The sequence below is a fragment of the Neomonachus schauinslandi genome, chromosome 2 (genome assembly GCF_002201575.2).
Source record: "Neomonachus schauinslandi chromosome 2, ASM220157v2, whole genome shotgun sequence".
In the NCBI taxonomy this organism is placed as follows: domain Eukaryota; kingdom Metazoa; phylum Chordata; class Mammalia; order Carnivora; family Phocidae; genus Neomonachus; species Neomonachus schauinslandi.
In genome coordinates, this window is record NC_058404.1 from 21116417 (window position 1) to 21141407 (window position 24991).

The window sequence follows — 24991 nt, forward strand, 5'->3', positions numbered from 1 at the left end:
TTTCTTTTTAATGCTAAATAATATTCCTTTGTCCGGATGTACCACCTTTATCCATTCACCAACTGAAGGACATCTTAGTTGCTCCCAAGTTTTGGTAATTGTGAATAAAGCTGCTATAAACATCGCTGTAACGTGTTTTTGTGGGGACACGAGTTTTCAGCTCCTTTGGGTAAATGCCCAAGTGTGCGTGGCTGGATTGTATGGCAAGATGATGTCTAGTTTTGTAAGAAATCACCCAACTGTTATCCAAACTGGCTGTACCATTTTACATTCCCATCAGCAATGAATGAGAGTTTCTGAAGCTCCACAACCTCATCCACAAGCATTTGGTGTCAGAGTTTTGGAGTTTGGTCATTCTGATGGGTGTGTAGTAGTATCTCATTGCTGTTTTAATGTGTAATTCCCTGATGATATATGATGAGGAGCATTTTTGCATGTGCTTATTTGCCATCAGTGTACCTTTGGTGAGGTGTCTGTTAAAGTCTTTGGCCCATTTTTTTAAACCAGGTTTTTTTTTTTTATGAGAAATGTCTTTTGCAACTATTTTCTCCCAATCTGTGGCTTTGCTTTTCATTTTCTTGGCAGTGTCTTTCACAGAGAAGTTTTTAATTTTAATTAAGTCTAGCTTATCAGTTCTTTTTTAATAGATTATGCCTTTGGTGTTGTATTTAAAAAGTTATTTCCAAATCCTAGATCATTGAGATTTTCTCCTGTGTTATGTTCTAAGCCTTTTGTTTATTTTAAATTGATTATCTTTTTATTGTTGAGTTTTCTTTATATATTCTGGGTTCTAGACCTTTATACATTCTAGATACCAGATCCTTATTAGATATATGAGTTGCAAATGTTTGCTTCTGTTCCATGGGTTGTTTTTCTCACTTTCTTATTCTTTGAAGCTCAACATTTCTAATTTTGATGAATAGAAGTTTGTCTATTTTTCTTTGGTTGTACTTTAGGTGTCTTATCTAAGAAAACATTGCCAAATCCAAGGTTACAAAGATTTACACTTTTAGGTCTTTGATCCATTTTAAATTAATTTTTATATTTGGTGTGAATTAGAGGTCTAAATTCATTGTCTTCATGTGGAATTCCAGTGGTCCCAGCACCATTTATCGAAAAGTCTTTTCTTAATTGTCTTGGCATCCTTGTGGAAAATCAGTTCCCTAGCAAATTGATTTTGCATAGACCATAGATGCATGAGTTTCTTAACTGGACTCTCAGCTGTATTCCTCTGATCTTCATGTCCATCCTTAACTTGTATCACACAGTCTTTTTTTTTTTTTTTTTAAGATTTTTTATTTATTTATTAGAGAATGAGAGAAAGCACATGAGAGGGGGGAGGGTCAGAGGGAGAAGCAGACTCCCTGCCGAGCAGGGAGCCCGATGCAGGACTTGATCCTGGGACTCCAGGATCATGACCTGAGCTGAAGGCAGTCGCTCAACCAACTGAGCCACCCAGGCGCCCCTGTATCACACAGTCTTGATTATTGTAGTAGATACAGGATCTTGAATGAGTCACCTGAGGTCTCTCAAAGCCTTGCTGTCCTCATCTATACCTAGTTAGGAGACCCAACCAGAGAATACATTTAAAGCACATAAAAACTTGGCATTCAGCACATTACAGCTGCTTTGTTATTTTTATTATCATCTTTATTGCACAAAGAGGTGGCCCCAGGTTTGTATGCTGAAAGAACTTCTATGAAATTTGATAACAGAAAACATTTTCTTAATCCAAGCATTTCGTTTGACTCACTCATTCACTTCCCCGCTGTACAATGGGCGAGCTTGTTTCCTCTGAAGGTGCTCTGGAAAGGCTGCCTTCCTCTAACCCTACTCAACTTCACACCCATACTTGAGAGCATATTTTTCTTTCATCAAAACATTGACTTATCCAACATGGGTGAATGTGGATCAGCATGGGTTTTAGGGAAGGTGCTGAGTTTTGTTCAGGAAGCCTCTGCAGTGGCCGATGTTCCTCGAGAAAAGGCCTCAGTGACATCACCCTGCGGTGTTTTCCAGTGCCTGCCTGCAGAGAGACACACTTTGATTTTTGTTCGTGGACGAAAGTAACATGATAACATTAAAGTTTTCAAAAGGGATATAATGGAGGCATTATATACCTTGAAACTTTGGAAATCTTGTGAGGAATGACAGACCTGAAACTGTCACGTTGTGTATGTGTGCTTTATTTAGTTATTAGTAAATTCCAGTATTTGTCCTTGAACTTTCATTATTAACTGATTCTGTTTGGTTATCACTTCTGTCCTATCCCCACCAGAAAAACTGTGTCTGGAATGTTTGTTTTCACAGAGCAGATGTACATATATTTTTCTCATCGTTATTTAAAGCTTATTTTTATTGGCTTTTCTGAATGGGACAAGCTGTGAAGTATACATGAAATTAAACCATTTGACCAAACACTCAGGATTCCATGACTTTGTCCCGTGTGATGGTTCAGTTTTGTATTCTTGTGTTGCACTCAGAGTCCAAGCAGCTCATTTTGTACTATATTTCTTACGCCAGGAACAGTCTAAACTTTTTTTTTTTTTTAGTGCCCTTTCCCCTGGTGGACAGCTAAGTTGAAGCCTTTGGGAGTAAAAGTACTTCCCAGGATATAAACCGAACCCTTCCTCCCACAGCCATTTAAAATAGTTTAAAAATAACCCCCACTTAAAGTTTTGTGGCAGGCTATGACAACTTTATAAAAATTGTGTGTTTACTTTTCTCCTCTTTTTTCATTTGTTAAAACACTGCTTATCACAGATTCCCGGGGAAATAAATTTATTGCCAAGCTATGAAAGAAAATCATCCCCTAGGGCATGTAGCAACATAAAAGTCATTTAGAACATTCCAGGTGCACTTACACAGTACTTACACATCGAAGTAAACTGTTCAACCGGTTTGGGGAGTGGAGGTTGGAGAAAGGGATTCTGCCTTCTTGAGCTAAGTGGATAGATTCAAAGACCCTATTCATGCATTTAATCGTTCACGTATACCTTCATCAAATATTTCTCAAGTGCTTCCTGGAGGCCAGGTACTGTTTTAGGCCCCTGGAAATCCAGTGGTGAACTAGACAGACAGGGTCCCTAGTTTCATGGAACTTACATTGTAGGAAAGAATTAAATTGAAAAATATTGCCATATTCTTTAAACACATGTGTATAGTCATATAATCGCTGTAAGCCAAGACCTTAGAAAATCTTCCATTTTTTTAGATTTGCCAAATCCTGTTACCCTTCCCCTGGAGACCCCCTGGTTGTTTCCCACTGCACTCAGAGTGAAAGCCAGAGTCCCCACATTGTCCTGGAAGATGCCACAGATCACCCTGGCCACTTGGGGCCCCTCCTCTCCTGCTCTTCACCCCTCACAGACTCTGGTCCAAACATCAACTCCTTGTAGACCCTTGAGCATGTCCAAGCTGTTCCAGCTCATGGCCTTCACTTGTGGTTCCTTTTGCCTGGAATGCTCTTTCTCCAGATTTCCTTACAGCCGGCTCTCTTACTTACTTTGGTTCTCGACTGAAATATCCAATAATTTGATTCGAGGGGACTTTCCTGGACTTGCTGGTGCCTCTCTACACCCAGCTGCTTACCCTGTTTGACTCTCCTCCCTAGCACTTCTGGCATGCATACGTGTATTTATTTTGCTTATTACCTGTTTCCTGCCCACTCATTCCCAAACTGAATGCAAGCTCCGTGTTCGCAGTGCCTTTGTCTTGTTAGTGCTATATCCCCAGTGCCCAGAGCACTCTGTGCCTGGCACAGAGTAGAGATGCACAATGAATAGTCATTGAATGAATGAATGTCCAAGCTTCACTACCTTTCAACAGCCTTTTTCCTTACCATTTTTATTCTTATTTGTTTACACAGTTATGCTAATATTTCGTTAATTCAAAAGTACTTTACAAGAAAATAGAAGGATGGCTTCCAGTAAAAAATGTTGTACCCGGACTTGGTACCAACCTCACAGATTTTAGTTTTGCAAGGAAAATCAGGCTTTAAATTTAACAGTGTAACCAAAGCTGTAATCCCACGGATTTTCACAAAGCGTGTTACAAATGACAGCATGAAGAAAACATCTTGCATAGTAACTGGAAGCCCAGCTCTGCAGCGTACCCGCAAACTGACAGGACACTTGTGTCTTGATTAGTCTCAACTCGACAAAGAAGGATGTTATGAAGAGCTATGTATTCATATACAGTGGTCACGTAGGGAACTTATGACCTAAAGCAGAGGCAAACTACCTTTCTTGAAACTTCTCAGATTCTGCACCAGTGGGGTAACCTTCACCCTGTGTCACGACTAGTGGACTTAAAAAAAAATCTCAAATCTAGTTTAATGGTGTAGCTTTTATTTTTACCTGCGGGCTTGTGTTCACAGCAGCTTTTAAAGACTGATTTCTCAACGACAGCAGCATACCGTCTCCCAGCTATGGAAAAAAGTCAAAAGTCTTATTAGTTCTAAGTTGTTTGCATGGCACTTAGTTTTCCCTTTCACACGTGAAGGGTTTTTTTTTTTTTTTTCCATCTCTGTTTCTTGTTTTGTACTCGCAACATCTTCCACGCTTGAACATTTCTTACCTTCTTGTCTGAACATTCAAATTCAGTAATAAAACATTCCTAGTTAATCTTGCCGGATTCTACCTACAAGCCCTCACATACTTCGTTTTTACGATAACGTTAATTTTGATTCACTGGAAAATATGTTAGCACATACCCGTGCTTGGAATCAGGATGGAAAGGTGAAAAGGGCACAGTGCCTGCCCTTCGGGTCCTACAGTCATGGGTTGTGATGTTGCTCTGAGATCACTTCTGTGGTCTCTCATTTCAGGAAGCCAATAAGCCGCAGACTGTGCCTCCTTCTTTCTTCCCACAGTTCTAATGTAAGTGTGGACCTAGCATTGCTCATGGTGCTGCAGAGGATAGTGGGAATGAAAGAATCCATGCCTGCCTTGAGGATATATATTTGCAGAAACAATGCAAGTTGTCCGGTGAAAAGAGCAGGCAGCACAGGGTAAATGCGAAGTAAATGGCAATGACCAGAGGGTTCCCAGCCATCCACAGAGTAGAGGGTGGTCGCTGTGCCGTGGAGTGGTCAAGGGAAGGTGGGCTTATGGAGGCAGGTCTTGGGTGTCCAGCTGGAGGGGTCACGCAGTGCTGGGTGAGTGGGTCCTCATTGTCCTTGGTAGCCTCAGCTCATCGTGATAGGAGAGCAGTGCAGCCTTTCTTCTTGAGCCCAGAAGAGGCTACCACATCTTGGTGTCTGCAAAGCATTCTGCTTTATCCTTATTTCTCAGAATGGCAGCAATGGCTTCCAGAGGGAGGAGAAGGAGAAGAATGTGGTGTGGATTATGGGTCTGTCCTCGGGGGCTGGGAGCCCTGGGTGAGGCATGCGAATGTGTAAATGAGCTGGAACATGGCCTTGCCCTGGGTCGACGGCTGTACCCTTCTGTCCTCTGGCCCTGATAATTGCCAGAAGATGGTGGGAGGGGTGTGTACGACTTGGTTCTCTTCATGACCGGCTGTCTCCTCTCTTTGGACCAGCATTAAGTTCCAACTGGCACAACTTGCCCTTGGAAAAATGTTTTCCCATAGAGCTATATAAGTAAACGGTCTATGCTTTTCTAATAGTGCCTTTGTCAAAAATATGTCAACTTCAGAAGCATTTTAGAATTTTGGAAATACTTTTGGAGGAAAATCACCATCAAAATAAGCCCTTGACTTTCTGTAGTGCTTCATGGGAAGGACTCAGTCTCCTGAGACTGTTTTGTTTTTTTTTAACATGATTATTGTTTTTAAACCAATGATCTTTAATAGATTACTCCATACATTTATTCTTTGAGTTACAATGGGCCTCGCATCTGTTCTCCATTTACTTTCCTCGTAACATCTTTCTTCCTCTTTTTCTCTTATTTGAGTTTGTTGAAAATGGTATTTTTGGTGGAGGTTATTTTAAGGTGGTGTTGAAATAAATCCTGGGACTGTCCTCTTATTCAACAGCACATGTTCTTTTAAGCCTACACATCCAGGGTCATCCTACCAAAATAAATTATATGGACCCTGTACAAAACTCTCAAGTGCCTGACTTTTTATTTATGAGACTTGGCTGGCATAACGTTTGTAGTTTCCCCTGAGCAAAAATGGTCTCCCCTTTTCTTGTCTCTGCTTTTTCCAAGAATTCCTAGCAGCTAAGGAGCTATGGCTCCATGTCTCTAACTATTTTAGCTTTATTATCCCTCTCGGGGAATTTTTTTTTTAAGCTTAGCTAAATTTCAGCCAAATCTACTGTTTTAACGATTGTATAGGTAGATGGAACTCAACAACCTGCCCATTTATAGGCATTCAAGGCTATCCGAAATCATCAAGATGTTTCCTTTACCTTGACTTAAGCTGGGTAAAAATATCCTTATCTATAGAGAAATTTGATTTTTTTAATCTTTTAAAAGCAGATTTTGCAAAGCTTATGTTTTCCCCAGAGTATAACATTATTTGTTGGAATTATTCAGAGATTTGTAGGTGGCCTAAAAATCTGTATAAATAGGTCTATCAAGTACCCAATTTCCCATGTGGAGAAAGGACTTAAATTTTCCAGCAAATTGGAGAAATATGTAGATATTTCACTTTGGAAGCTGACACACCAAATAAATATCCTTCTAATGTGCATATGATTCCAGAATCTTTATTCATTTTCAGTGTCCTTTTGTGCAACTACCATAACAAAATAGTCTGGGTAGACACATCTATCCTTTTCCCCCTTACTTTTGAAAATTAGATCAAGATTACTGGGATGAACTTTTCTATCAATATCTACCCATGGATCTGTCTAAACCCCTTGGATTACGAGTCTGTTTCAAACTGGGTTTTCATCTTTTCAAATTTGAACCCTCTTACTTCAGTTAAGCTGGTTGAAACTAGTTCTGTCCAGAGAGGAGTTGGTGCTTGGGGAAGTAAGGTTGAAGATGAGAGCTCCACCAGCTAGGTGGTAGAGGAAGAAATGGGATGAAGGATTATCTTCACATGCATAGACTCTGGTAGATCAATGTATCTTCAGAGAATAATCAGTGGCATCTGGCATAGGATACTGGCAGTAGTTTGGGGTATGAAAAAGGGAACCTGCTGAAAAGGTAGGGGGGACAGGTTGTGGAAAGCCCAGCAGCAGCAGGGAGCCCCTGGGGTTTTGAATATGGAATGACGTGACAGAGTGTGTGGTGGGATGAGTGCTTGGGCGACAGCCCTGGGAATAGTTCGTGTGGTGGGCGTGCGCTGGCCTTGGCCGGTCACCATCCGCTCTCACCACTCCCTCTTGGGGGCATGCCTGCTCGGTTCTCAGTCCCTGTGTTTGTGGTGTGCCTTGCACCTCAAGTCCGGCCATCAAGTCATCGCTGGTTTAAGGATAAGCATGTGACCCAGTGAAAGGCACTGAGTGTTTGCTTGGGCCTTTGGTGCTTTTCTACACCGGCCATGGGAATGGTGGAAGGTGTGGCTGGGCTGCCAGAGCTGCCATAAGCAGAGAGCCAAGAGCCAGCGGAGGGGGAACACAGAGAGATGAGGGCGAGCAGCTGGGTGTTTTGAACCTCTGGCCAGTCTGAAGCCAGCCCCACCACAGATGTTTATGGATGCATACTTCAGTAAGATCCCTTTTGTCTTAAGCAATACGATGTTGAGATTTTTCTCTCTTGCTCCTGGAAAATTCCTCACAGAGGTGGAGTCAGATAATCTGCAGGCAGTGTTACTAGTTAGAAGCCTTTTGATGAATAGTCTGGGTACTTGGTACAGAGTAGCCACTCAACAAATCAATAACATTAATTAACAAATTAAAAGGGCTTAATTAAAAGCTGATGGATGGCAGCTGGCTAATTTTCATGGGATTCTGTCATAGGTACCTTGCTTTGTATTATATCTGACTATATTAACTCTTTTCAAAAACAATTTAGTTTCACAGCAGGATACATTTTTAGGCAGCTTGGAAATAGGATTATTTTTATACAGTCTCAATGTGTGTATCCCACTAGCATTTGTCTCTGTTATATCAAAGATAGGGGTTTTATGAAGGGCAGAATGTCCAAGTATTTCTTCTGGTTGCATGTCATATATTTTCTTGGACTATGCTTTGTGATTTTTGCCCTTAGTTCCTCTCCAATATCTGACCTCTGAATAAAATGGTCCTGGGAAAAGACTTGCGTTGGTTTTATAGTTTTAAACAGTTTAAATCTGCCTTTTGGGAGAAGGATTAGTGTTCGTGATTATTCTATCAAATGGCTATATTAGAAAACTCCTGAAGCCTCATGACTACCCCTTATTATTTGTTTAAACAACTGTATGTCAGTACGAAAAAAAGTGCTCTTTATTTTTAATTTTTTATGCAGATAAGTTTATTATGTAACATTTTACAATATGATTTTATTCTTCCAGTTTTATTGAGACATAATTGACATGTAACATTGTGTTAGCTTAAGATACACAACATAATGACGTGATATATGTTCCTGTTGTAAAGTGATCACCACAATAGGTCTAGTTAACATCCATCCCCTCATATTGTTGCAAATTTTTTTTCTTGTGAGGAGAACTTTTAAGATCTATTCTCTTAGCAACGTTCAAATAGACAATACGGTATTAGAAGCGCTTCTTTTTAAGTTGGAAAAATCAAATGCTTTTTCTTCTAAAGAGATTCGAAAGGGACTGAGGAATGTTTTATTGCTTCACTCTTTCTTCTTCGTCAAGATAACTTTGCAACAATAATCATGTAGCCCACCTTCCTTGTATATTCTGTTGCTCCCACTACTTCCACAGGGGAAAATGAAGTCGCAGACGTGAGGTGAGCATTCAGTGGGAGCAAGAATTAAATCTCTGAAGTCTCTCTTATGGATTTGTTTATCCATTACTGTTTATTATTAACAACCACCGAGATACACGCTTTTTTTTTCTCTCACATGTGCACTTATAGGTGGGATCATAATCATTATCCTGGACCTCTGGCTTCAAACTTAAAACATCTTGCTTAGCAACACAGAGACACCTACCATAAATAAAACCATTCAGACTTTCTAATGGGGTAGATGTTTCTATAATTAATACATGGCTGGCTAGAAGTGGAACTTGATTTCTTAAATGGTTCTCCTGATGCTGCTGCAGGATGGCATTGCACCTTAGGATGTAAAACATGCCAATACTCATTTCAAGAATGTCCAGCTAGTCCTGGGACCATTTGGGGAACCAGGCTCTCCAGGCTGTAATGACCGCCGTACCATGGGGGTTGGCTCCTCCAGACAAGATGGAGTGAATAGGGTTCACTGGCCAACCAGACTGCGCTATAGTGAATTATCAATGCCTTAGCTTTAGCCAGAGCTTTTTACTTGTTAACTATGTAACTCTCTAATGGAAATTTTAGGGAAAATAGAAGATAGGCTTTCAGCCATGATGCCTTTCCTTATTTACAATACTAGTTCTGGACTGCAGAAGTAGAGCACAGGAAGGGCTTGGGGAAATGGATGTGGCATCAGATACTTCTGGTTTAAAACTGGGTCTGCCACTCTCTAGCTGTGAGTCCATGGGCAATTGGTTTACTCTTCATGTACTTCTATTTTATCATTTGTAAAATGGAATAATCACGTCTACCTTTCAGCTAGGGTTAGAAATAGTGTATGGACCACACTTAGTACAATACCTGGCACTTGCTAGTTGCTCAGTAAATCATAGTGTTGCTGTTCTTATTACCCTTCCTTCGTTATCCCTCTGCTCAAAAGGGAGAAGTTGAAAGGAATCTGCCATAATTGTGCTTCCTTCTTTACCATTGGCTTTTCTGGAAAAGTAGTCCTGGATTGGCGATTGTGATTCTCAGCAATTAGCTAGTGGGGGAGTGAGGGAGTGGGCGCGGCTTCAAGCCAGAGTGGCCTCCACACCCAGGCCTGTGGATGCCCAGGGATGGCTCCCCAACCCGGGAGCTTCCATGTCCCAGCTTTGGGACATGCACCGCTTCTCCTAATCACTGTGCTAATTACTGTACAATGTAATAGACCTACATTAACGATTGTGTATTTCAAACTGAAGTAATAACGCACATTTTTGTGTCGTCCATCTTCACATTTTGTGGCTCATCTGACCTGTTCTGCTTATAATGGAAGAACCCTTTAGGAAAAATGAAGTCTGCCTTGACTTTTAATTTTTCATTATTGTAACGGCCTCAAGTTTGGTGTCTGCTCTCATCCCCTCTTGTCACCTAGCCACTTTCTGACCAGTGATGTGGGAATGTGATGGGTGGGCAGTTAGAAGCCAGATTGGTCTGTATGCTGTGTAGCCTGAATATCACCATTAAAGACTGTAGAAAAGTGGATGGCTAGATTGATAGATTTTAAAATATTATGTTTTCAGAAATGACATACACGTATGTTGTATATGATGTTTTCTTTCATTTTATCTTAAAGAATTTTATGAGCATTAAGATTAAATATAATACTTTAACAAAGATGCAGTCTGGGGTCATCTGTTATAGAAAGGCAACCAGAGTACTTTCTTTTAAATACTACAGTAAGATACTTTATTAATTCAGACTGAAAACCACATGATACTTAATTATCAGAGGTAGAAATAACCCAGGAAGTCTTACCAAGTCCTCCAGGATTCACAGGAAGCCAAGTCCTCAGACTCCAGAAAGAGGAAAGGGAAAGGGAGCCTGGAGACTGGGGAAGAGCCATTCTCTGCTCAGGCTGCTTCTCCCCCAGGCTAGTAGGCTTGCCCTGTTCATCTCTCTCCTTTGGGCCCTGAATGCTGGATGTGGGTGCAGACTCTGGTGCTTCCTTTCCTTAGGAGACCCCAGGAGTTCTGTTGGCCAACCATGTTACTGAGTGGCTGAATTTCTGGAGAAGTGAACACGGAATCCTTATGGTTTGTATTTTCACAGTTACTGTTGCGTGTGCTTTCTGGCCTCTCTGTAAAGGACCCATACCACTGAGTTCTAACTGCAGCCTGGTAGAGTGGAGAAAGACACTAAATATCCTTTAGGTCCTTTATAGAAGTGGGAACCCGGAGATAGTGAGTAAACTGCCCAGCGCCCCCAGAGTTCAGTTCCAAAACCAGAACCGGCACCAGAGTCCAGGCCTCCTGACTCGCAAATACTTTACTTTTCATGTTGGTAGAATTAGAAAATGTCATGATACCAAATTTAGCACAACAAACTATTTATCTAGCTGCTTTTCTTAGATTAGAACATAAACTTGTCCCAGGTTTTGGCTACTGCAGGCATTTTGATTTCTCCCTGTTCAGCAACCTCTGGATCCCTTCCCCCAGATGATTGGCAGTGACCTTCAGCCTAATTTATATGGTATTGAGGACTTGGTCTTTGGTCCAAGCGAAGCTGGTGGCCAGTGACATTTGCCTCTCTTCTTTTTCGGTAGAAGGTAATCCTAGCCCGCACTGCAGACTGCTGTCCTGAAGAGTAGCTTTACCTTTGTAGAGAGTCTGGTATGATTCTGGAATCCAGAATGTTCCACAATCCAATATTCGACCTACAGAGTAGAAGGTCAAGGCTCATATTCTATTATTAAGACTGAAATTAGAAGGTGTTGTGATCGGGAGTTGCTGAAGAGAGGCTCTGTGTCTCAGTGATTTCCAAGGTTCCCCTGATTCCCAGGGGGCGAGGGAAGGACGGAGCAGGCTTGTGTTCTGCAGCCGGGTGTCCTGTTTCAGACCTGGCAGTGACGTGGCAGGGCTCAGGGTTTTCGCTGAAGCTTTTCAGCCTTGGCCTAGAAAAGCTGATGAAACCTTTTTTTCCCCCTCAATCTAAAGCCAGCAGAGCAGGGATGGGAATGAAAAGGCCGTTAACCTGGGGCACAGGCTCTTCCATTGAGTCTGTAAGATTCTTTTTTTTTTTTTTTAATTTTTATTCTTATGTTAATCCCCATACATTACATCATTAGTTTTAGATGAAGTGTTCCATGATTCATTGTTTGTGCATAACACCCAGTGCTCCATGCAGAATGTGCCCTCCTCAATACCCACCACCAGGCTAACCCATCCTCCCACCCCCCTCCCCTCTAGAACCCTCAGTTTGTTTTTCAGAGTCCATCGTCTCTCATGGTTCGTATACCCCTCCGATTTCCCCCGCTTCATTCTTCCCCTCCCGCTACCTTCTTCTTCTTTTTTTTTTTTCTTAACATATGAGTCTGTAAGATTCTTGAGGATAAACAAAGGTTCACTCTTATTCACCCTTTTGTTCTTCTTTGGACCTAACATGGTGCTCTGCATGGGCATTTTGTTGAATGGAGTTGGACGTTTGGGGGTCTCTCTTTTATTAGTTCTGAGAACCCTCTTGCCAGCATTTGGGCTCTTGTATTCAATGCCCAGGCTTTCTGTCTTTGGGTTAATCTCAAAGATTATGCTGATAGTGGTTTGTGAATATGGTTTTATCATATAATTTTGTCTGCAAGCATTCAATTTTCAAATACTAATTTTCATGTATAAAACTGGTTTTAAAAGAATTGTTTATCGATTATTCCATATATATTGATGTTGAAGAACAGGACTAAAAGGACCTCAGAGGCATTCACCGGTGCCCACATCTCGGTGCCTGATGAACTTGGGCTCTGAGTTAGGCAGACCCTAGCTCCAGGCTGAGCCTCACCACACACTGCCTGAGTGGCCTGGGGAAACTGGTCCCCAGGAACTGCGAACTGGGGATTATGTAAGGACCTAACTCATGGGGTTATTGTGGAGATTAACTGAGGTCACTCATGCAAAGTGACGGCACAGTTCATGGCATAGAGTAAGTACTCTAAAAATATTTGTTTTTGTTTTTATTATTATTATTTTGGTAATTTTGACATAAACCAAATGACAGCCGAGATTGGCCTGATCTATAAACTATCGGGAAGGCTATTTTGAACACTCCCATTTTTTCCCTTTGGAAATCCAAAACTCTCCCTGGAATTCCTGCCAGTTCCCATGGAGGTTTGCGTTTCCACAGCCCTCTCTGGCATAATCTTCTGCTCCCACTGAGGTGGTCAGGTCAGAGATTGTCTCACCACCCACTCCCACTCATGTGTCTGTGTTCCATGACCCAGCTGTGGAGAATTAAAACGTGCCTCTTACCTAGCTACACTGTCCTCGTTCAACCCATCAGCACATCATGGTGGATAAAAACTGTCCTGAAGAAATGGGGCAAAGGCGAGGCTCAGTAAAGCAAAAGACTTTTCCTGCCCATCCCGGAATGATTTCTTCTGGTTCTGGCACTTCATTACCTAATCAAATAATGCTTAAATAGAAATATTTTCTAAAATACACCAAAAAATTAAAACTGCTTATGTTTGGATTGTGGGACTAGGGGTAATTTTCTTTCCTTCTTTCTATATTTCTGAAACTTTAAACATTATGTAAATAAGTATACATTTCATAATCTTTTTAAAAAAAAGACTAGGTTTTTTTTTTAAGATTTTATTTATTTGACAGAGAGATCTCGAGAGAGAGCACAAGTAGGCAGAGAGGCAGACAGAGGGAGAGGGAGAAGCAGGCTCCCCACTGAGCAGGGAGCCCAACATGGGGCTTGATCCCAGGACCCTGGGATCATGACCTGAGCCGAAGGCAGCCGCTTAACCAACTGAGCCACCCAGGCGCCCCAAAAAGACCAGTTTTTAAGGCCAGGGGAGAGAGCTTTCAAGGATTGGGGAAGACTTCGGTATTAACAGGAGAAATAAGTCCTTGCCCAGCAAACCTCATCTCCTTTTTCTGATCTTTTAAAATGTATTTCTCATGAGTTCCTCCTAATGGGAGTTGTTGTATTTTCTGTATCACAGTTCCAGATGCCCCCTCATTGGCAGCATAATAGGATTCTTTCTTTAACATGTCTTGACGTGCCAGTTGTTTCTGGAAGGCTCCTCCTATTCTTTGGTCTTCTGCTGCTCCAGGATGGAGTTTCAATGCTCAGGCTATCCCACTCGGGCTTCTGCCCAGTTCCACCCTTAACTTTGACAAAGAGAAGAGTCTCTCCTTTCTCAGCTCCTGTGGAGCTCATTCCTCTCTTACTGACCCCTGTTCTCCCAGGACCACTCCTGCTAAGGTCACCAGTGTCTTCCATGTCACTGAATCCAGTGGGCAGTTTGCAATTATTGCCTTACTTGATCTCTCAGCAGCATTGGGAATGGACACTTCCTTTCTCTTAAACCATTTCTTCTGCACATGGTTCCTTGACAGCATGCTCTCCTGATGGTTCTCCTCCAGCTGGATTCCTTTCTAGTTCGCTTTTCTGATTCCTCTTCTTCTATCGATCTTTAAAGATTGGATTTCCTCAGATTTCTTCTCTTCTCACTCTACATGTTCTCCCTGGGTAACCTCTTTGGGTCTCATGATTTCAAATATAATTTATGTGCCACTGACTACAAATTTAACTGCATTTCAGCAAATCTAAGACATCAGTGATGGTAAGATGCACCAAGATCTTATATCCCACAAAGAAAGACAGAAGCACTGCCAATTACATGACATAACAGCTTCTTACACATTAACTGTAAGACGAATTCCATTTTCAGAAATGTCAGAATATGAAAAAGGCACACTCAAGAATTAATGATATGCTGGGGCGCCTGGGTGGCTCAGGCCTTAAGCGTCTGCCTTCGGCTCAGGTCATGATCCCAGGGTCCTGGGATCGAGGCCCACATCGGGCTTCCTGCTCTGCAGGAAGCCTGCTTCTCCCTCTCCCACTCCCCCTGCTTGTGTTCCCTCTCTTGCTATCTCTCTCTCTGTCAAATAAATAAAATCTTTAAAAAAAATTAATAATATGCTGTAAAATGTTTTTGCATAGATGAACTGCAATTTGCAGAGTATTGAATACCTAGTGTGTCTTAAGCATGGTGTTCCTGGAATGCACAAATGAATCATAATAACGTTGTCTAGGGAAGCTGGTAGTTTCCTGAGTCCTGTCTCTCCAGGCATGAAATAGGCCTTATTACCATATAGCTTATTATATGTCTAAATAAGGTAGAATTAAGTTAGCTGAACAATGAGGCAGAGTTATTGAGCCAGAGGATTGTCAAGATGGTGTCCAAACTCTTGAGATTTGTTTCATTTTATCTACAGTTGACTGACTCTAGAGTCATAGTCAAGAATGTTCTGGTTATCTTAGTGTAAACCATGTGGTGGCCTCTGAGCAGTGCTCCCTATCATCACACAACTTCTCAGACAATTGAATTTTAATTTTTATTACTCATTTATTTTGTTGTTACAGATCACTGGGAAATTGTGCTCTTCTTGTTTCCCTCGTTTTTTTATTTCTTTTTTTTCTCCCTCTACTTCAAAATTACTTTTAACAGCAATGGGACCTATAAGAACTATTGCCAAATTTTGGAAATGTAATTTTCCTGCAACAGTAGCCAAAGTTAACAAAAAGACACAGAAAAAAAATCTCATTAAGTATTCTAATCTACCACCATCTGCGAACCTCGTTCTGTTTCACTAAGCCTTTCTAAAAATAATCTGAGCTGTATAGCTTCCTTCACTTCTATGGAGAGAATAATCCATACTAAATTACGTTTGCCTCAAAATATTACCTTATGTTCAATCTGATTATCCCAATAAAGTTTTGTCTCCTTAGTCCTAAGGGCAGGGAAAATCATTTACATTCCCTTTTTAGATGCTGTTAACTAGTGTATCACCCCTGAACCTCCACTTAGTTTAGGTAGTTATATTTTAGCATGCAAATCAGTATTTTCCCATAGAAATGTTCCAAGAATAATATATCTCCTTGCTTTTCTTCTCCCACAACTGTCTTCCATAAGACCTTTCTTGTTGTTAGTTCAGAATAGAACATTTAATGACAAAAGTTTAAATAAAATAATCTGATCATGTGGGAATTGAAAAATATTCTCCTTAAATACTCCTGGGTCAAAGAAGCAATAAAAAAAAATGCAGTTATAGACTCTTCTAGAAAGGACGAAGAACAAGAATACTGCAAATAAAACCCATAAGGTGCAGCCAAAGATTTACTTGGAGGAAAATGATTGGACTTTAAGACTTGTTATTAAACAAAAAGAATGACAATGAATGAGCTGACTCGAACCTGAGAGTTCAGAAAGAAACAAAGAAAAAAACAAAGACACATGATATACCAAGGAAAGCTGAAATATTATTAACAAAGGAGCAGAAATTAAACAATTAGAAAAGAGAAAAATTAGTAAATTTGTAGATCCAAGACTTGTTACTTTGAAGAAAACCCTTTGCCTATCTAATCACAAGAAAGTTAAAACGTAGTTCACAATTTAGGAATGAGAGAAAGGTTAAAGGGGGAGGGATTCATCCACAGATAGGAATTAAAAATGTCTAAGAATTTGAAAACCAGCGATTAGAAGATAATTTGTAAAGACAATAGATGTCAAAATGAGATTTAGTAAAAAATGGTAACATTGAAGGGAAGCTGGCTGGCTCCGTCGGTAAAACGTGTGACGCTTGAAATTGGGGTTGTGAAGCCCCACGTTGGGTGTAAAGATTACTTAAAAAAATAAAATCTTTTGGGGCGCCTGGGTGGCTCAGTTGTTAAGTGTCTGCCTTCGGCTCAGGTCATGATCCCAGGGTCCTGGGATCGAGCCCCGCATTGGGCTCCCTGCTCGGTGGGAAGCCTGCTTCTCCTTCTCCCACTCTCCCTGCTTGTGTTCCCTCTCTCGCTGTGTCTCTCTCTGTCAAATAAATAAATAAAATCTTTTTAAAAAATGGTAACATTGAGTAGATATATAACCACATAAGAAATGAAAAGAATTATTAAAGAATTAATTCTGTATAAAGAAGTACCTTTTTTGTATTTTTTTGTTTCAAAAGATGTGTATGATGAAATCTTTCTAATTAATGTCATCATAATCGTGATGAATTCACCTGATAAAAGTAGAACAAATAGGCTGGTACATGTCAGTCTCTCTTAAAAGTATAGATGCAAAAACAAAACAGAAAACAAAACAGTTATAGCTGGTAAAATACAAGAAATATTAAAACACCAATCCTGAGAATCCAAGACTTGTTTAAAGATTAAGAAATCTATTGCTATTGTAATGTAGGACTAAAGTAAAAAAGCAAATATTCATCCAAATACATATTTTAAAAAACACAGTGTTCATTCCTGATTTTTAAAAATCAAAATTCTTAGTGAATGAAGAATAGGTCACTTCCACAATGTGATAACAAAACATCAACATCAAACTCAATGGTGAAATATTGGAAGTGTTCCCATTAAAAATAGAGGTACACATGAAAAGATGCTCAACATCATTAATCATCGGAGAAATGCAAAGCAAAATCATAGTGAGATACTATCTTACACCTACTAGGATGGCTGTAATCAGAAAGAGAGAGCATAAAAAGTGTTGTCAAAGATATGGAAAAATTAGAACTTCATACAGTGGTAGTAGGATTGTTAAATGGTACAACCGCTTTGGAAAATAATGTGGAAGTTCCTTACAATGTTAAACAGAGTTAGCATATGACACAGCATTTCCATTCCTGGATGTATGTGTGTGTATATGTATATACCCAAGAGAAATGAAAACAAATGTCCTCACAACAGCTTGCACAAGAACGTTCATAGCAGCATTATTCATAATAGCCAAAATTCTTAATCTCAGGAAACAAACTGAGAGTTGCTGGAGAGGTGGGGGGTGGGAGGGATGGGGTGGCTGGGTGATAGACATTGGGGAGGGTATGTGCTATGGTGAGTGTGGTGAATTGTGCAAGACTGATGAATCACAGACCTGTACCTCTGAAACAAATTATACATTATACGTTAAAAAAAAAAAAAAAGAAGATAGTAAGAAGGGAAAAATGAAGGGGGGCGGAAATCAGAGGGGGAGACAAACCATGAGAGACAATGGACTCTGAAAAACAAACTGAGGGTTCTAGAGGGGAGGAGGGTGGGGGGATGGGCTAGCCTGGTGATGGGTATTAAAGAGGATACGTACTGAATGGAGCACTGGGTGTTATACGCAAACAATGAATCATGGAACACTACATCAAAAACTAATGAGGTAATGTATGGTGATTAACATAACATAATAAAATAAAAAACAATGTAAAATTAAAAAAAAAAAAGTAGAAACAACCCCAGTGTCCATCCACTGACAAATGGATACATAAAATGTGATGTATCTATATCTTTATAATGGAATATTATTGGCAATACAAGGCAATGAAGTACTGACACATTCTACAAATGGATCAACGGATTGAAACATGGGTTGAAAACATGAGGCTGAATGAAGGAAGCAAGTCACAAAGTACGACATATTGTAGGAGCCCCCCTTTTTTTTTTTTTAAAGATTTATTTATTTGAGACAGAGAGAATGAGATACAGAGAGCATGAGAGGGAGGAGGGTCAGAGGGAGAAGCAGACTCCCTGCCGAGCAGGGAGCCCGATGCGGGACTCGATCCAGGGACTCCAGGATCATGACCTGAGCCGAAGGCAGTCGCTTAACCAACTGAGCCACCCAGGCGCCCTGTAGGAGCCCCTTTATATGAAATGTCCAGAATAGGCAAATCCACTGAGAAGAAGTACACTGACGGTTGCCTAGTGCTGAGGTGGTTGGGGAAGAAGTGAAGAGTGAATGCTAATGGGTACAGGGTGTCTGTGAGGGGCGAAGAAAATGTTTTAAAATTGATCGTGGTGATGGATGCATGAGGATGGTATGCACAACGCTGTGGATATGCTAAAAACCACTGTGTAGCACACTTTAAGTGGGTGGGTATCTCAATAAAGATGTTATTAAAAAAAAGAAACAAATGAAAATGTGCATGAATGCTGTTGCTGGTATTCACAGCAATCTGCCAGTAAACAAGGAGAGGAAAAGATGTATGAATACTGGAAAAGAAGAAACATTATTACAGAAAATATTCCTATCAGAGTGTCCAAGAGACCTCACTGAGAAAATTAGTAGAGGCAGTAAAAGAGTTTGGTAAAGAAGAAATTATAGAACACACAAATAAAAATTCAGCCGTAGGCTCTTCTCCTTACTGATAGAGTTCTTATGAGTACATAAGAAATGATGATCATCTAGTAGGAAAATAAACCAGTGACATGAAGGCCATTTACAAGAGACGCAGTGGTGAATAACGATATGAAAGGAACATATCCGTAATGAAGGAAATACTTTTTAAAACTATGAGTTAATAGGTTAAGAGCCTCCTGTTGAATGAGCATCTTTTAGGTAGACATTCACAGGGCCTCAGGAATAATGCAACCATCTCAGACTAAGTCGTATGAATAAAAACATATTTTAAATACCACATTTTTTATTTACCTCATCAGATCCCTGAAAATTGGGCAGAAGTGGGATGGGACCGTCCAGTGCTCTTCTCAGAAGGCTGCTTTGGTTCTAGGGCTCAGAGAAGACAAAGGCAACGTAATGTCTTGAGTGCTGTTTGACCTTGGTGTCCTGAGGGGTACTCATTAGGTCTGCTCTCCTCCAAGGTTTTCCCTGGAGCAGGGAGGATGCCCTGTGCTCTCCAAATACATCAGGGCCACAGCTTCCATATTAGACTGAAGATTGGAGCAAATGTGATTCACTAGTCCCTGAAGCTTCCTCAGGGAAGCGAGTAGCCATCTTGACTTGAGAGGTGAGGGTCGAGCCAGCGTCTGTCTGTAGATGGTTGATCCTCAGCTGCAGTGAGAGCAGTGCCAAGCCCACCATCATTATAGGAGTGTTCCTCTGGTCACTGTGGTGGCCCTGCCTTGTTAGAGTCATAGTTCCCTCAGTTTCCACTTGCCCTGAAGAGATTATCTTAGAATGTCCATTATATTTTATATTGGAATGATCCCAATCCACATATCCTTGAAACTGCTCTGCCTATAAGAGAGGTATGCTTGATGAAAATTGTTTCCAGAGATCTCTCTTAACCATTCCAAGGTCAGTGGTGAAAATTCCACTTATTAGAGAGATTTTATTATAAATGAATGTGAGCATTTTAATTTGGTAGGTTTTCCTTGTAAACACGCAGAACATTTCTCTGATACTTTTTGCTCTCATATATTTCCTGCTAGTTTATGTGGAAGCAAACTGCCTTAAGGCTGTTTCTACTACCGAGAAATACATAGATATATTATTGTCCTTTTAATAGACATAATTCATACATGGTTATTGTAAAAACTCAACTATGATGCATACACTTCCTGCCTTCCATTAGAATTATATAATTACAGTGAAATAAAAATGCTGACTTATTTAAAAATACAAAGAGGGCATTCTTAAAGAATATGGTCTATAAAATTTTGTGGTACATTTAAAATGATATTTTAAGTGGTGAATTTTTATCTTTTGATCTACAGAGTCACATACTGAGATCTAATTAAGAGGATGAGTTTTAGGTTTTATTATTGGGAGAATCCTCAAAATTATATATATTTTGGATTAAATATAAGATTACCTACTTACTATTTATTTTTATGAGTAGTCTTTTGCTTTATGATAACTCTGTCAAACTGATTTCTCTAGGTCGAAAATGTCCGCTTGGTAGATCGAATATCTTCTAAAAAAGCGGCCCTAGGTACTTTGTATTTGACGGCAACTCATGTCATATTTGTGGAAAGCGCACCTGACACAAGAAAAGAAACATGGGTATGCATTCCTTATTTTTGGCTTTATACATTTTCTGTTGTTTTGAGTAACAAGTTTTGACCCTGTGGTTGGGCTTTTGATATTTCGGTGTTCAGAGGACTGTTTTTCAAAAAACAGCTTCGCCTTCTTTTGCACAGAGTCAAATCCCCTTGATCTACTTATTCATTTTAAACACTAATTATTTAAACATCATCAAAGACAGGCCTAGAAATAGAGATGTAAGTGCTTCATGGTACAGCTGTCAAGCAGAGATTCGAGAACATCAGTGCCAGATACAGCACTTAGCTAGGGCCTTATTTGCAATACATTGTATTTGTAGGATCCAATAATGTAGACCGTTTAGTTATTATGTTGTCTTCACTTTTCTGATAATTTGAAAACGGAGGAAAGCAAAGCTAGGGAAGAGTCCGAATGTCACATATTTCTGCTACTTAGTAATGAGACCATTGGATACATCTTATTTTATATAGCCACCCAACTCCCGACACTCTGACTAGAACCAGAATCCCTGAATTGTAGATTTTTCCCTTTTCTGTATTCTGTGGACATTGTTACATTTTCAGCGGAAGGTGGCAGGCATTATTGGGTGGAGAGAAATAGTGACAGATGGTGACTACACTTGGGAGCATAGCATAATGTATAGAGTTGATGAGTCCGTATATTGTACACCTGAAACTGATGTAACAGTGTGTGTCAACAATATCTACATAACAAAAGATAACAAATGTTCCCATTGACTGAGCAGAAACCTACCTCCCGCCACACACTGAAGCACCAGAGAGATGCACTTCGCCTGATTTTCTTTAACATAAGTCTCTTCTCCAGCCTGCCTGACTACCAGCAGCTTAGAAAACAACAATCTCAAGTTGCTATTGAACTTGAGCATCCCATGTGGAATTAAGGAGCATGGTGGCACCTCCCAGCGGAGCCATCTCTAACTTTTGTTGATTGCGAGGTTTATTTTACTAACTTCTCATGACCTTATTTAATCTTAGCTATTAAGGGCGTTCACCATTTGACTACCAAAATGTTCCCTTACCTGGACTTGTACAAAATTGTATGCTGAATAGTTGGCTCTAAATAATTAGCGTGGCTATCAGAAGACTTGGTAATGAAAAATAAAATGACAAACTTAGATGGCTCTTTCCCGGAACATTGGTTCTTGTTGTCTGAGTGCAGGTGTTGAGCTAGCTAAAGGCGGGCGGAGGGGGTGGGGGGAGTGTTTCTTGTCCGTGTTCCTTCGGAGATCTGGGTTGTGCTTGTCTCATTTATCAGTTATCAGTGCTTAGCTTCTCCGCATGACTTTTGGTTGTAGATTCTTCACAGTCAGATTTCCACCATTGAAAAACAGGCAACAACTGCTACCGGGAGCCCTCTGCTTATTCGCTGCAAGAACTTCCAGCTGTTACAGCTCATCATCCCGCAGGAACGAGACTGCCATGATGTATACATCTCTCTGATACGCCTTGCGAGGCCAGGTAGGGCAGAGGAACTCAGCATTGTGTACGTCGCACCCTGAGGTTCACAAATCGTGTTCAAGAAATATGCATAGCTTAAGAATTATGGTGTTTTAGGAATTATATGTTTTCCCAAGTCCTCCAATGAGGCCAAGAATTCTGAATGATTCATTGCCTTTTAGGGGCTCTCCCTAAGTTGTTCACTATACGAACCTCTTTCATTATTCTTAGTATTCACTTTGTCTTGGGTGGGGGGGAGGGTTTATAGCTGTTCCTTTTGGGGTGAAATCGTATTAAAATCATGCCCTTCCCATACAATGATTATTGAGCCACCTTGCTTGAAGCCTAAGATAAAACTGACAAATTGCTTTGTGTGGAAAACATTAATATCAAACAGCTTAAGGGTACTTCCCCCTCTTGGGGCTTTTAAGGTTTGGTTTTTTATTGCTTTGTGATGGTGATAGAGGTTTCCCAAGGTTGGTATAACCAGACGTTTGTTAGCATCAGTTGTATTCACAGTGTGGATCTGTTGGTTCTCCTAAACAAAACTTTCTTAAGTGTCGTGGGAAGAATGTTTAGTTGATTTGAAAAATAGATGCTGTCAGTTTCTCTTCTGTTCTATCCCTCGGCTTGGGGTCTTCCGATTTATGGCTTCCTGGGCACTTCTAGAGAAGCGTTTTTTGTCTCTCTGTGTGGCTTGTATGGGTTGCGGTGTCCTTTTGCTTAAAAGAAATAGACATCTGAGTTTCTGGGGAGAATTCAGTAAAAATAAATCTTTTATATAAGAGTAATCTCCATGGTAGTGTTATACCGAAATGGCTGACAAGGGAGATGGAATATATCTTTATAGTTACTGTGCTAAATGCTTTTTGATTCAGGACAAGAAGTTTGGTTGTAACGTCTGCAAGGGGCTTGGCTGGGTCCTCCATTTCATATGGTGTGACCGTATCATCTGCAGATAGCGAAGAACTCAAGTTATTTCTTGAAAATGATGCCAGGGAGCTGTCAAAACCTGATAGTTTTGACTTGACTTTGCTCCCCTTTCAAAGCAGTTGGTGGAGGATTTTTCATCTCCGTGTGTTGCACAGAAATGCAAAGTTAGCCAGAAAAGCAGTTGAACTTTTTAGAGGGTGCACTATAATTGGAACAGAAGTTCTGGGAAGATGTGTGTTAGGTTGCGTGCAACAGGGAATGCGAGGAGAACTGTGTATCAGCAATTTCTGTATCACTGATTAATGGCTGGGCTGCGTAATAAATGTGCTCTGACCGGACTAATAGGGTTTAGGAATAGCCCAGAGAACTGGGAAAGAGCTGAGTGGCTGGAAGGGCAGATCACAGCGAACGTGAGGGCTGTGGCTGGTGCGGACAGTCATTGCAAGGGTCCCCATGGAGGAAAATCTCTGTGTTCCTCACTTTTTTTTAAAACTCCCACTTTTTCTTAAAGGTGACGTTTGGGAGGTAGGTATTAGACATAGCCAGAGAGCCAAAAAGGAAATCATAGTAATGAATTGAATTAAATTTATTACCTTAGAAGATTTTTAGAAAGCCACCAGCATTTTGAAACCCTGGAATCAGAAATGTCAGTTTACATAAAACACAGTACTTTAATAAGTGTGGGAAGATGAAATGGAACCCAGACAGTTTCACAGTTTAATGTTAGAGGCAATGCTAAAATTAGAATCCGTTACAGCCTACAACCTTGGAAGCAGGCTTTTGAATCTGGGTGGAGGTAGAGAAAGGTGGAGGGGGTCCCAGCTGGGAATAGGGGTGGCTTATCAGAGCCATCTGAAGATCTTTTACAAAATATACCTCCCCCCTCCTCTGGATCTATCAGAGTGGGTGTGTGTGTGTGTGTGTGTGTGTGTGTGTGTGTTAGCACGATACAGCTCTCTCTGGTTGCTCTGGTTTGTCACCAACACGAATCACCTATTTTCAGTACCTTTAGAGATATAGCTAAGTTTCAAGGTCCTGTAGAGGACAGATTTTCTTATTTTATTTTGTACAAAAGAAGAAATGCTTGGGAGTCCATTTAAGTCAAGTCCTATGAAGGAGATTTTCAGAACTCTTGAGATTCTCTCTTTACTGAATTAGGATTTCTAGGATAAGGGTACATCAAACTACTAAAACATTTAGCGAGATTTTATTGGTTGGTCTTTGGTGTGAATTCACATTGGTAAGAATGAAAAATTAAAGTAGCCAAAGTCAGTAAGCTCTTTAATTCTTAATAAAGAATAATTTAGGTTAAAGTAAAACTTTGGCCCCAGAAATAGATCCAGTGTACTAATAAGGATATACATTTTTCTGATGAAAAGACCCCTATTTCTCAGAGAGCTTCTATTTTTCCCATGTGCATTCTCCTCCCTCTGATTTGGCTTCTGCTGTTTATTTTTCTATCAATTATCTTTCCCTCTGTAGTGTTCCTGGGCCCTTCAACATTTAAACCATCTTTGTTTATTTTCCCATTTTTTCTAAATGATAGTTTTTTTTTTCAGTTCTTCTTAGTCCCCAGTTCTTCTGCACACATATTATGATTTTACAAATCTTGTGATTGACATCATCTCATTTGCTCAATTTCACTTTTTGGGGGGGTGGGGCTTAATTTCACTTTTGATATTCTTGTCTGTCATGGCTGCTTATGCAGTGTCTGCAGTGGTAATTTGCTTTTTATTGACGATACTAATCTCTGAGTCCAGAAGTCCTTTTCCACTAAGGGTTAGCTTCCACAGCCCTGGTGTTTCATTCAAACACTTACTTGTTGAAAATAGACAACAGACGTCTCCTTATTTTTATTCTAAATCTGCAAAGTCCAGTAATAACCATGCTGTCTTCTTAACCTTGTTTCACTGGTTTTTCAGTTCTGCTATTTTAGATTGCCTGAATTAAGCAGAAGGTTGGGAGCAGCTGAGCTTTCAATTGTTACTTTTGGTTCTAATAAACTCCACATATGTGTGTCCGCCTGAT

The 24991-nt window shown here is 40.4% G+C and overlaps 1 protein-coding gene across 1 annotated transcript in view; it reads left to right on the plus strand.

Annotated features, from left to right (window-relative positions):
• Nucleotides 1-24991, plus strand: part of MTMR7 (myotubularin related protein 7) — a 112864-nt gene that overhangs the window by 27977 nt on the left and 59896 nt on the right. The window contains exons 2-3 of the mRNA XM_021694175.2: nt 20451-20573; nt 21889-22051. Of these exons, the coding sequence (XP_021549850.1) occupies nt 20451-20573; nt 21889-22051 (286 nt within the window). The remainder of the gene's footprint in view (nt 1-20450; nt 20574-21888; nt 22052-24991) is intronic.